Genomic DNA, 13,695 nt, shown 5'->3' on the forward strand with positions numbered 1-13,695 from the left:
AACTAATTAATGGAAAAAGTTGACTAATTGCTGTAAAAGGTTAACTAATTTAAGCAAAAGGTTAACTATTGTGAGATAGGTTAACTAATTGAATAAAAAGGTTTACTAATTCATAAAAAAGGTTAACTAATTGATGGTACAAGTTAACTAATTGAATGAAAAGGTTTACTAATTCATAAAAAGGTTAACTAATTGATGGTACAAGTTAACTAATTATATAAAAAGGTTTACTAATTCATAAAAAAGGTTAACTAATTGACAAAATAGGTTAACTATTAAAAAGATTCATTAAAAAAACAATACAACAAAAATAAATATGAACATTATCATGACTTACATCATCGCAGGTATCTTGAATTTCAGCATCAGTTTGAAGACTTTCCGGAATTTGGAACTCAATAATCCTGCTTCGATCAGCTTGGAAATTATCCGGTGCACCTTCCGAAGGTTTAGCAGAAGCAGCAGGAGCACCAGAAGCAGCATGAGCACCAGAAGCAGCAGGAGCAGCAGAAGCTTCAGGAACCTCGAGTTTGATAGGGTTAAGACCCCCTAACAAATCAGCAAAAGTCTTAGACACGGGATAGCTGGTTATATCAACCAAAGCTATCCCAAAACCCATCTTCTCCTCGGAGGCCAGACGTTCAGTCACTTGTTCATCATTCCAATGTTGAACAAGTGGGATTTCCTTAGGGGGGACTACACCCCGAAATAACGATCTTTGAAGATAAATTATCTCCAAAAATAGAACACAGCCACCAACTTTGTCATTCTTGACACTCGCTCTCCACCTCTCGACAGCAAACCCAAGCTGGTTTAACACATATTTACACCAATTTTGTTTCACAATCTGTGAAACATCCTCAACAGCCTTCAGAACCTTGATGTCTAACAACCGGTTAGACGTAGGAGCCAAAAATACACCTATAAAAACAATAAGATAATTACAGAAATCAATAAGATAATAGGTTAACTAATTCATAAAAATAGTTCACTAATTGATGTAAAAAGTTAACTAAATGATGAACAAAGTTAACTAAATGTAAAATAGGTTAACTAATTGTAAAATAAGTCAACTGATTGATGAAAACAGTAACTAATGGATAAAAAAGGTAAACTAATTGTTAAATAGGTGAACTAATTAATGAAAAAAGAAGAATAATTAATAAAAAAAAGGTAAACTAATTAATGTAAATGGTTAACTATATACTTGCTGTTAAAGGTAAATAACTTGAGCATAAATAATTTAGAAATTTTTACCTAAAACATATACCACAAAGGCACGTTTAAAATCATCTCCACATTCATCTGTTTTCAAAAAAGACTCCAACTCCGTCAAGGTGGGAGCCTGCACAGTTGGTTTCTTGTGGAACTTCTCATTCCATCTCTGAATCATTTCATGGTTGGCATCTCCTTCAACCCGCTTTCTTGGCGTCTCTTGAACATCAAAAATCCTTGTTCCATGGCAAGCCAAAGACGTCATAGACATCATAATCATATAACTGAACATTATGTGTTTCTCCAAACTGGAGCATATGACCAACACAATTAAAATGCTGAAGTAGCCATGGAACAAGGCGTGTGTTGACTTCATGAAGTCGAACACACAACAAACCACCAAAAACAATTTCTTTAATAGCTTTCACTTTGTTATCATTCTTCTTTATAGAATTAAGAAGATTAATCAACGCCTCTGGTCTACAATTTAGTTTGTAACCCCTACACAAAACAAAAGAATTTAATTAATGAAAATATTTAACTAATTGCTTAAGAAGTTAACTAATTGAAGAAAAAGGTTAACTATTTAATGAAATAGGTTAACTAAGTGAAAAAAACTTCACTAATCATGCAATAGGTTAACTAATTGATGAAATAGGTTAACTAATTATTGGAAAAAGTTAACTAATTGCAGTCAAAAGTTAACTAATTAATGGAAAAAGTTAACTAATTGCAGTCAAAAGTTCACTAATTAATGGAAAAAGTTAACTAATTAGTGGGAAAAGTTAACTAATTAGTGGAAAGATTCTTTTTAAAAAAATGTTAACTAATTACTGAAAAATATTTAACTAATTGCAGTCAAAAGTTAACTAATGAAGCAAAAGTTAACTAAATGTAAAATAGGTTATGATAATTGCAAAATCAATTTTTAACTAATTGTGTTTTAAGGTTAACTAATTATTTTAATTACATAACTACTTCATATAGGTAAAATAATTTGTTTCAAAGCAAAAGTAATTAATTTAAAAATAAATAACAAATAGTCATACTTATCCAACTAATTAAACAGTGATAAATAACAGTTACAAAGATAGGAGTTATACCTATCCAACTCTACAACTTCCCCGCCATCTTCCGTATATTCTAATTTAACTTTCGACTTCTTTGGCCCCCTTCCAATTTTCCTCTCATCTGCACTCAGCTTTGGACTAGCTGGAATATCTTCAGTCGGCCTTGAACTGCCTTCCACATCTTGACTCGACTTCCCAGCATCGTGATAATCAGATGGTTTGTTTGCATTTTTCGACCTCATTATGTGAACTGAAACTATAAATGAATGTAGTTCAATATATTGCAATACGCAAATAAAAAGAATGTGTAATGAACATAAGCAGTATAAATAACAATAAAAACAAAACAACTTCATTGTGTAACTAATTGCTTTGAATGTTTCACTAACAGGTTAAAATAGTTAACTAATTGGATTATGCAATTAACTAATTGGTCAAAAAAGTGAACTAATTGGTCAAGAAAGTTTGAAATCAAATAAATAACTAATTCGTTTAATACTTGATTTATGAATGTCAGAATATGACTAATTGCTTTGAAAGAATAACTAATTGGTAAAAATAATTAACTAATTGAATAAAAAACTAACTATTTATCAACGAACTTTTAATTTGTTTTAAAACTTAACTAATAAATGTCATTACTAAACTAATAACAACAAATACAAAACTAATTCATGTGCACAGATGAACAAGAATAAAATGGAAAATATGACGAAAATTAAAACTAAAAATACTGTTATCTTAACTAAATACACGAAATTCTAAACTAAAACATCTACAGGTTGATAAAATCATGAATAGTAAACTAAATCTCGCAGTTAAAAAATCGAAAAAAACACCAACACAAACTTCAAATTATGAACAAATTGAACAAAAGAAGAAAAAATGACAAGAAGCTTCAAAAATATTGTCGAAAATGAAGAACAACCGAAAGTATCACAAATCACAATTACAAAACCCTAAATCAAAACCAAAAACAGTAAGAAACAAAAACGAACTTCAAATGATAACAAAATTGAACAAAAAGAAGAAAAAATGACAAAAAAAACTTCAAAAATATTGTCGAAAATGAAGAACAACCGAAATTATCACAAATCACAATTACAAAACCCTAAATCAAAACCAAAAACAGTAAGAAACAAAACGAACATCAAATGATGACAGAATTGAACAAAAAGTAGATGAAAATAGAAAGAACTTACCGAATGTTGAAGTAAATCGGAAAATATCACAATCACACCTTCAAAACCCTAAATCGAACGAAAAAAAAGAGGATAAATTAGTAAGAACTACACACTAACAAAGAAAAACAAGTGAAAATGCAAAAAACTTACAGAAATTGAAGAAATCGAAGAGAAGATCAAAGAGTAGAAGCTTTCTCTCTCCTAAAATGGAAGAACTCGGCGGTTTCTCTCTCTAAAAGATGAACAGTGATTTGAAAATGGGCAAAAACGTGGGAAAGAAAAGCCTTTTATACTAAACCCGAAAAAATAACCGTTTTCAACCCGATTCAGATTTGACCCGCGTCCTGACCCGCGTCACGACCCGCGCTGCCATGTCGACACGTCTGACGCTGTCAGTCGGTCTTATTGAAATTTTTGTAGAATGGTATTATAATATTTAGGATTATTCTAGAATAAATTATAGTTAGGATTAAAATGAGAACGGTCACATAGTTGAGATTATTAATGTTAATTTTACTTTTTATATTTGTTTTAGACCTGATCAAGATGAGCCGGCCCGGCCGAAATTTTCGCGGGTTTGGGCAGAATTTTCCGGCCCGGCCCGAAAATTTTATTTTTTTGGGTGGGTTTGGGAAACATAAAAATACACTTTTTAGTTATAAATTTGGTCCGGCCCGAAAAGGCCGGTGGGCCCGCCCCGAAAATAACGGGTTTGGACACAAAATTTTGGCCCGAATCTTGGCCTGGCCCGACCCGACATAAAGGGCTGGTTTTTTACGCTCAAGCCCGGCCCGGCCCGCCATTTGATCAGGTCTAATTTGTTCTTAGATTTTTAATTTTTTTTTTAATATGGTGAAAGAACGGGTAGGAAATTAAATTGGAGAAAGAAGGATACAATAGTCTTTCAGTTGTTTTTAATGTCATTAATCTTTCTTATAATTAACGTTTTTTATAATGCATTTAGTACTTGTGAATACCAATAGATGTTTAAATTAGAAAAAAAAATAGAGTTATGGAAATATAAACTATAGCACGTTATAAACTCGACTTGATTTATAAAGGAGCTGGACATCCGCATATTTCACGTTGACTTATCAAGAAATGATAAGTAGACAAGCATAGGAAAATGATATGAATCGAATATGGAGTACGATATTTTCAACGGAAATGAAATTTAATGCTTAGTACGGAGTACTATATTTCCTTTTTGTTCCTAGATATAAATTTGAACGAAGAAGGAAAGTATAACATACCTTCATTACAAACAAAAAATATTCTTAACAAAATATTATTTCCATTCCTCTAAAATATAGACACAGAATGTATGCTTTTGTGGCCTTGGGTTGAGTAACTCAACGCAAATATTTTTAACGAAATATTTGCCCTTGTGGCTCATTCGAACAAATTATTTTCTTTTCTCTAAAAGTTAGATAGAGAATAACACGATTTGGTGGTTTTGGATTCAAGTAACTCAACTCAATGACAAGATCTACACGTGATTGACTTGAAAATTTTCAATTACTATTACTAAAAAAGTTATATAAATCTTTCATCGTCAAAAATATCTTCCATGTCCATTCTTGTATTTTTTTTGTTGGTTCTACTACGAGAAGACAAATCTCCGGTGGGAGTTTGTATGAGTATTTTGATGGGCAACATCCCTCCAGTTGAGGCTTTTCCCATATCCATGACTCAAACCCGAGATCTTGGTTAAACAACAAGAAATCTTTAACCACTCATGCCAACCTCAATTGGTACTATTTTTGCGTTAGTAGTTGTGGAAATTTATTGACAACTTGTGTAATTGGGTTGCATACTTGGCTACTTGCACTGCCCGGATACTTGCACTAGTTGCATTTTGCATACTAAGGTTTTACATACGGAGTAATTGGTAATTTCCCCCACAAGAAAGAAAAATCAGCCGTAAAGAAAGAAAATTCAATAAAAGAAAAGAAAAAAAGAATCCCCCCCAAAAAAATCAATTTCTTCATAAATCATAAAATTAAATTGGAAAATATCAATTCTGAATTGTGCATCATGTCTTGCTGTTTGTGTTGTAAACCTCTAATTTGGATCGAACCCATAAAGAGGAACTCTGCAATAATTCCTCTAAGAAGATTCCATAGCGTCGTCGTTTCTGGTTTGATGCATCAGAGGTTCAATTTCAAGGTCCGAGCTTCGATGGTGGATTCTTCATCAGATAGTTCTTCCAATTTTGCTGATCGAATTGAACAAGCCTGGTCAATTTCTCAGGTAATTACCTTTCATTGTTATAATTTGCAGACCTTTTTTTAAGCTAGAAATGCCATGTTTTTGGGGTTTTAATTTTATTTGGAACCATAGAAAATGTGGAATTTTACAATTATGAGTTAGTTTTCGTTAAATTTCCTTCATGGAGGAGTAAAATAATTATGCATAATGGAGTGTAATTTAATTGGGTTGTACTTGTTTGTGCTCCAAATTAAAGTTATCTGTGGAAGAAATTGAGCTAAATTTTATTTTGAGCATGTTTCTCTGTTGGGAATTTGGGATGAAGAAGTTTGGACAGAGATTTCACAGCAAGGAAAATATTTTTGACAATTTGACCAATAAATATGATGGGAATTGTGTACTAGATGGTAATGAATGTTGGAATGCAGCATTGCTCTTGATATAGTATATTAATCGAGCTTATACGATTTGTTTCGTGGAATATGGATGGATTGATGATGGCAAATGCCAAATGCTACTATGGACTATATGTAGCTGTGTCAGCAGAGCATACCTCCTTAGACATCCTAGGGTTAAATGCAAGATTGTAATGTGCTCCACAGCTCCAGGGTTAAGAGGGTATTTGTGTTCTTGTGGTTTGATTTACTATTTTTCTCTGTTGTCTTTCGTACCTATGTACTCGGATGCTGGATGCATCATCTTACCTCAAATACTAATGTCGGTTCCAACTATCCAAGACACTTGATCGTAAAACTTGTTTTAGGCCAATAACATTGGATATTTTTTCATAAACTAGCTGAGTCTGAAATTTCAGTGTTCTGACACCAACACTGAGAAACATACTACATAGTTTCTAACATCTTTAATGTGTATGCACTATGCAGCAACCTACCCCCATTCCTTGCTCTTCTTGCAGCTCGAATGGGAGTGTTGAATGCAAATGGTGTGCTGGTACAGGATTTTTCATTATTGGTGATAATATGCTTTGTGAAGTTCCGTCCAGAAACACTACTTGTGTTATATGTGCCGGAGAGGTAAGCAATTCGTGAATGACCTTGCCTTTTTATATTCAGTAGTCTCAACTACTTGTATGATTTTTATTGCACCCTCTAGCGTAGGATGAAAAGAGTGTTCTTTTGGTGCGCTCTGGTTTTCTGTAGGGTTCAACTCAATGCAGCAATTGTCAAGGGACTGGATTTCGTGCGAGATGGTTAGGGAAGCCACCAATCTACAAAGACTAGGGCTGCTTCTGTTGTAAAAATTCTTGAAAGTAAAAGGTTACAGTGCTTCTTATTCTGATTAAAACAACATCCGAGTATGAACCACAGTCTCATATTTTGTTTGCACCAAAAAAAAAGTTTCATTATTTGATTTGAAAAGTAGAATTGTTACATGCGAAGTATATATCATTTTTTTTTATAATCATAGTGGGCTGCATTTCTATGAAGTTCAAACAGAGCCTCAATTGCACTATTTCATTTTGTTAATTATCAGTTGTCTTGCATTTGATGTGGTGTACCTGTACTGTTCCTGCATAAATCTTTGGTAATGTTCTTTATACAATTGACACATAAATTTTGTTGTTTTTGCACAGTAGACTCAACATATTAGTATGTTGCTACGATGTCTCTATTTGGAGAAAGATCTGCAATAGCGATGTGAAAAATGATCGTGTCCCCAACTACTCCATACTTGTCCAAACTCCAAGAGGGTAATTCCTAAAATAGAGATATTTTATCAGGATGCCTAGAAATATAATCATGTAGTTTGTATACTATTATGAGACATCCTTGAAATATTGTCACACTTGATACTCCAGAAGTGGTGAAGCAAGGATGAGAGACTCGAGCATTATAAATCACGATAAATCCTCATTAGTCATTACATTCTTGCCCATATTTCAGACGAAGAGAGCAAATGACTTATGTATGGGGCACTCTGTCTCCAAGCTTCTGAATAGCAGAGAAGTAGCTGCTGTTGTCACCGACATTATGATCCCACAATCTTAGATTCATACCATTTGTTTGTGCCAGAAATTTGCATTCCCTGATGGATGGCACTTCAATTCTTGGCCGATTCTCTAGTAGACGCCGACTTACAGTGAAAGTTTGATGTTCTTAATTAGTCAATACTCGTATTGACCTCTCACTCTCTCAGGGCTCTTAATTTACTGTTTTCTTTATGATTATCAATCTGTTCATCCGCATTATCGCTTGTCTAATTTATGACTTTAATAGCCTTATATGCACACAATCGTGTGCGTCAATTATATCAGAAATTTATATAATAGAAAATTCAACTTAAAAAAATTGATAAACATTATTAAACAACAAATATCTAATAAATCATATTATGGGCATAAGTATATAATTTTGCCAAATTTAAGTTCTTACGTAATTAATCATTCCATGTTTTGGCAACAGTAATTAATTTTGACTTAAAATTTGATATGATTTTTTTTTTAATCTCGTTTTATAAATAGGGAACTTTTTGCTGATTGCTAATGCTATCAGACATTATATTTTGCGGTGAATTGAGAATTTGAGATATTAATATAGTCGTATTATATATTTGGGATATTAATAATATTTAAAATTTTATGCATGAATAGTTGTTAGCAGTAAATAATATTTCCTCTGTCTTTTAATACTCGCAACGTTTGTTAGTTTCACGCAGGTCAATGCACAACTTTGATCATTTATATCTTAAATTCTCTTTATGCAAAAATTATAAAAAGTTGATATTTTGAAAATACACATTGAGACGAATCTAACAAGATCCCACATGACTATGTTTTATCTTATATAAAAAGCACTAAAAATAGTCAAAGTAGATTATATGAATAGTTGCAAAAATCCAAACGTTGCGAGTATTAAAAGACGGAGGAAGTATTTTTTTACTTTTTTTCAACAAAATTACTTCCGGCATGAAAATAGCCGAAATTGTGAATTTGAATCAATTTTCCTAATTGGTTAACAACGTTAAAGATTGCATGTGTGAATAGTTGTTTGACTTTTTTTTGGGGTTAGCACATTTCATTACTTTCTTATTACCTTGTTGAATTACTATTTTCATGTTATTTAACTAATCACCTCAAATTAGTTTTTCAATTTTTTAAGTGAATGCAATTCGTTTTAGTGAATTATTATTAAGGATATTATAATCTATTCATAGGGGACACTAAACAATCATTTACGTTTATGACCTCAGGATTATTAAGGATATTATAATCTATTCATAGGGGACACTAAACAATCATTTACGTTTATGACCTCAGGAGTTCCCTTATATAATAGAGATAGAGATTCTTTACTCCGTAATACTCTCGTGAAATCTAACATACTAGTTGAAAAATTCCTACTACAAGAAGCGAGCCCATTAAGAACAGGCCATCCCTTACTGAAAGACCCAATTCCCATCCGATTTTGTGAAAGTGTTCATAACAGGATAATTAGACCCGACGTAATCCAGCCCGTATAGTTTCTTTTCAACTTCAGATATATCGCCATTCTTGGACCTTCCAATCCTCCTTTAAAATCGAGCTGAAGCTTATTCGAGTTTAATCGTTTTACAAAAGCAGGGAATTGAAGCTCATTCGAGTCAATATTGTTTCCAATTGAAGCTTATTCGAGCTGGGTTTTAGCAGATTCGTATAGTAAGGTATATACTCTTGCTATTCTGACTACATTTTTTTGCTCTTGAATTATATTTATGCAACTTGAATTTGGTTTTTGAGTATTACTTGATTATTGTGATCATCATTTATTCAAATTTTCATCTTCTTTTTGCTGATACAACAACAACAAAGCCTTAATCCCAAAATGATTTGGGGTCGGCTAATATGAATCGTCGTAGGAGATCGTCATTGTCACCAATCGAACCAAAGAGGAGCAAGAAGTAATAAGAAAAACAAGGAAGAGAAAGTGGAATTAATGAAAGTAAGATAAGAGAAAAATGTATATATATTATAGAAGAAATATTGTAAGAGATAATAAAAAATAAGTAAAGTTTAAATTTTCTTTTTGCTGATTCAATAAAATAATTGCAATCCTTTAAGCTAATTTAATTAAGATGCAGAAGTTCAGAAATTTGATTTTCTAATATTAATAATGAGGTCCATTAGTGAATTCACTTGTTTGTAATTAGGAAATGTTGTTATTTTCAAGTTCATGTCAATTTTTATTGACGATTGGAAGAAACTAATTGCAGTGTAAAGTATGCACAAAGTTAGAGACTCGAATTATGTAGCAATGTAATACGAATTATTCACTGTTTATTTTTGAAAGGTGTGAATCAAATATGATTTCTTTGACAAGTTGAACTATACATTTGACTTTTTGAATTCTGACAATCATAGTGCCACCACTATTGTAATTTGTAAATGTTCGGTTGGTAAAATGTTTCAAGTATTTGGAAATTGGGAAATCTACCGATGCACATTTCTGTATATTTTCGCCTTTGGGAGAGTTTTAATACATTGGTATTTTGGGATCTTAAGGAGGGGCAAGGTTTTGTGTTGCGCAATGATTGATGGGGAAAGCCTTTGAGGTGGACCAATATGCTGTAGAAGTGTTAGGAGGGAAGTGGTGGCATATTTACTGTGTCAGGATCATGATTTGAGGATGGGGTGAGGGCCTGAGGGGTATTGTTATTATGTCCTGCCCGTTCTTCTATGAGTGTTTCTGTGATGGATGAACTGCATAACTGCATTTTTCACTGGACTCTTATAGTCTTACCGATGATTTAATATTTTTCACCATTCCTACTCCCTCGCCACATGGTCTTAATCTACTTTAAATGTTTCTATCGATAATTCTGGCGTCTTTCAGAATAATGGGCCCTGGTGTTACGAAGGTTTCAGATAAAACTTCCCATCCATGTAACCAAAGTGCGGAGTTTTTGTTGGTTGTTAAAGTAATTATATTAAGTTGACCCCGATCTCATTTGGTTTGCAGCTAAATAGTGGTGGGTTTTTTCTTGTTGGGATTTTTGGGTTAATATTATTGCTCCTGTTTAATCTTCCCAGCTGATGAATAGATGATAAGCACGATTAACAAGAACTCAAATGTCACTAAAGTTCTTGTCTTGTAATCAGTGGGTTCACCAGCTTCACCTTGAAAGGTATTTGATATTGAGACTCTTTTACCTAGGCATTCTCCCTTTACTCTAAAATTATTTTCACGCTCTTATTGCCCTTTTCCTTCTATTCTATGGTGGTCAGCCCGGTGTCATTAACTACCGCCAAAGGAAGTCGGATAGAAGTTGGACCTAGATTTCTTAGACTACCACAAAACACTCAACATAAGAGCCTGTCTACAAGTTTATGCTTTGCTATGGATCAGAAAATCGTGCATGAGGGTGCCTTTGGTGTTAGTCAGAAAGATGGTGTGATTATCGTTGATCATGGATCTCGTCGGAAAGAGTCCAATCTCTTACTGAGTAATGCTATTTAGAGTTGTTCATTTTCTTTGTCAATGCCTTTCCTGGGTAGACCTAGGAGCTATTTATGCAACTCTCTGTATTCTCTATTTCATTATGCAACGGTGTGCTTACTTGTTGTGTACTGCAGATGAATTTGTGCTGATGTTCAAAAGCAAAACTGGATACCCTATTGTTGAGCCGGCTCATATGGTACTCCCTACTTTTAGATATCATTATGCAATGTTTTCGAAAAAAAATTTAGGTGCACCCTGGTACACCGTACACCCAAGGGTACTTTTATGCCCATTGGTCGTTCCTCTAACATTTTCTCCCGACACGTAAGGGGAAAATGTGAGAGGGTGCACCTCAGGTGTGCTGATGTTTTCGTGATGGAGATGAGATTTCTGATTGAATCTGGAGCCAATCTCCATCGCCTTTCTGTTGTGTTGTGCAATTGGTGCACTTGTACAAACTAGAAAGATGCCAATTAAGACAATGATGGATCTGAAGTTTGGAACAGATAGTCATCATTTAAAACTGTCATTATGCAATGAATTTTTCTGTTCAATGTTTAGGAATTGGCAGAACCATCCATAAAAGATGCTTTCAATTCATGTGTCGAGCAAGGGGCAAATCGTGTTATCATAAGCCCATTCTTCCTATTTCCTGGAAGGCATTGGCATCAGGTAAGAAAACTAAATCACTCTGCTGCTTCTGCACTTTGATCACTATTTGCGAACTTATCGGTCATGGGGTACCCCCCCAAACACACACACACACACTCCTCTTCTTCCTAAAAACAAAGGAAGCCGCTGAAGCGTAAAAATAAAGTGACAGGAGTTTTTTGCATGTTGCAGTTGTTATGCCCTTTGTGTGCCTTTAATTGCAGGCTACTACATTACATTAGAATTTCATACAAGAATGTAACTTATCCTATCTCATGAAAGGGAAAGTAAATGATCCAGGGAAGGATGTTGATTCACTTTTAGGAAGGTTAAAGAGTCTGATGGAACCTTTCGATTTCTGAACATAAAATTTGAAACTGGCAATTTAAACAGGATTGCTATTGTTGTTGTACAGGATATTCCTTCCCTTGCAGATGCTGCTGCTCTGGAGCATCCCGGTATCAATTATCTTGTCACTGCACCGTTGGGTCTGCATGAGTTACTTGTGGTATTAACTGCATCCCTTCTAACTAGTATGATTTTATCTTTACTGCCCCTGTCTGCGTTTGGAAATTTTCAAGTGGTGAAAAGACATGGTGGTTATAAATGTTGTCTATTCTATTTTGTGTTTCATCTACGCATTACACATATTCACCCATCCAACCTCACCCGATTCAGATAGTGAACTGAAGTGATTTGTTACTTTCTTGATACCACCTGTGGCAAATATACGAAGTATAATTTATTGAACTTCAACTCTTCCCAGTGTTGTACAACTGCTGAATTCACTTGTTAGCTACTATTATCTTGAGATGATTGGATGATCATCACGCTGAAATAAGTTTTCTAAGTGACATTTAAGGCAGAATATATTGATTTTAATCTTGTGTGTTACGGTATCTGATCTTGCAGGATGTTGTGAAGGACAGAATTGACTATTGCTTAAGTCATGTAGCTGGAAAAGTGGAGGAATGTGCAGTCTGTGCTGGAACAGGCAGGTGTAAATTTAAAGTGCAGGATTCCGAAAATTAATGTGTAGTGATTTAAGCTACGCCGCACTTGTCAGTTTCATGGATCAAGCTAGATAGCATGTCTTTAGAACGTCAACTGTAATAACCGGAAGGTATGGCATTGCTATTTGGAGTACACATCACTTCCTGAGAAATATCTGCAGCATATGCCGTGGGTGCTGAATATCTGGATGTAGTGGCTTGTTTTCTCAGTGTATATGACAATCAATCTGAGTGGATCACGTGATAAATAAGTATTGTAACATCATCATGAATTCATGACAATGGTAATCTATGTACTGCATAAGACGGTCAGTGAAGAATTTTGCCATTTTTTTGAAAGGGTGACGAATGTAGCAGTTGTAGCATTTTTTTTATTTTTTTTTACATAAACTTAATTTGCATAAATAAAGAAATCGTACATATTACAACTTATTACTACTAATTTACTAAAACACCTTAATCTATTAGGGCCATTATAACCCCTTACATAGATTACACACCGGTAGCATTTCATATGTTCAACAAAACTTCATCACTCACTTCAATTCTTCAACATACTCGTCAAAAATTAGTTTGCCATTGATTTGATCATCCTTTGTTTAAAAAAAATTCATTTTGACTGTCACAATTAGAAAATTAGAAGAAGAAAAAAATGTTGACATTTGGAAAATGTATATTGAGACTTAAATAACATTTGACATTAAAACTTTTGATTTTAATATGGTTAAAGTGATATAAGAAATGCAAAAGTGAAAGTCATGTTGTTACTTTGAAATAAAGTTGTAAACTCTAGTGGTAACATTGCATATCAGGGGGGACTTAGATAGGTTGAGCAATGCAGAAGAGGAGGAAGGTCAGTCTTCCAGAAGTAAGAGTGCAGGTCAGCATTACAGTCATGTGGATTCGAGCATGGAAG

General features: G+C 33.8%; 2 protein-coding genes across 4 annotated transcripts; both read left to right on the forward strand.

The window, feature by feature from the left end:
- The first annotated feature begins 5,353 nt into the window (after nucleotides 1-5,353).
- On the forward strand, nucleotides 5,354-7,905 carry LOC110791700 (uncharacterized). 3 transcript variants are annotated; one of them, XM_056835516.1, is made up of 4 exons: nucleotides 5,354-5,722; nucleotides 6,565-6,714; nucleotides 6,841-6,957; nucleotides 7,275-7,905. In XM_056835516.1, exons 1-3 carry the CDS (start codon nucleotides 5,507-5,509, stop codon nucleotides 6,919-6,921), a joined length of 447 nt encoding a protein of 148 aa, XP_056691494.1. In that variant the 5' UTR covers nucleotides 5,354-5,506; the 3' UTR covers nucleotides 6,922-6,957; nucleotides 7,275-7,905. The 3 variants fall into 3 exon arrangements, with proteins under 3 accessions (XP_056691494.1, XP_056691497.1, XP_021852154.1); XM_056835519.1 differs by having other exon boundaries at nucleotides 7,278-7,905; XM_021996462.2 differs by having other exon boundaries at nucleotides 6,841-7,905.
- A 1,180-nt stretch (nucleotides 7,906-9,085) lies between these two features.
- LOC110791701 (sirohydrochlorin ferrochelatase, chloroplastic) lies at nucleotides 9,086-13,118 on the forward strand. The gene is made up of 7 exons (XM_021996464.2): nucleotides 9,086-9,340; nucleotides 10,707-10,801; nucleotides 10,902-11,119; nucleotides 11,250-11,311; nucleotides 11,677-11,787; nucleotides 12,182-12,274; nucleotides 12,679-13,118. The coding sequence occupies exons 2-7, from the start codon at nucleotides 10,746-10,748 to the stop codon at nucleotides 12,796-12,798; spliced, it is 660 nt and encodes a 219-aa protein (XP_021852156.1). The 5' UTR covers nucleotides 9,086-9,340; nucleotides 10,707-10,745; the 3' UTR covers nucleotides 12,799-13,118.
- The last annotated feature ends 577 nt before the right edge of the window (nucleotides 13,119-13,695 follow it).

The sequence above is a fragment of the Spinacia oleracea genome, chromosome 1 (assembly GCF_020520425.1).
Source record: "Spinacia oleracea cultivar Varoflay chromosome 1, BTI_SOV_V1, whole genome shotgun sequence".
Lineage (NCBI taxonomy): Eukaryota > Viridiplantae > Streptophyta > Magnoliopsida > Caryophyllales > Amaranthaceae > Spinacia > Spinacia oleracea.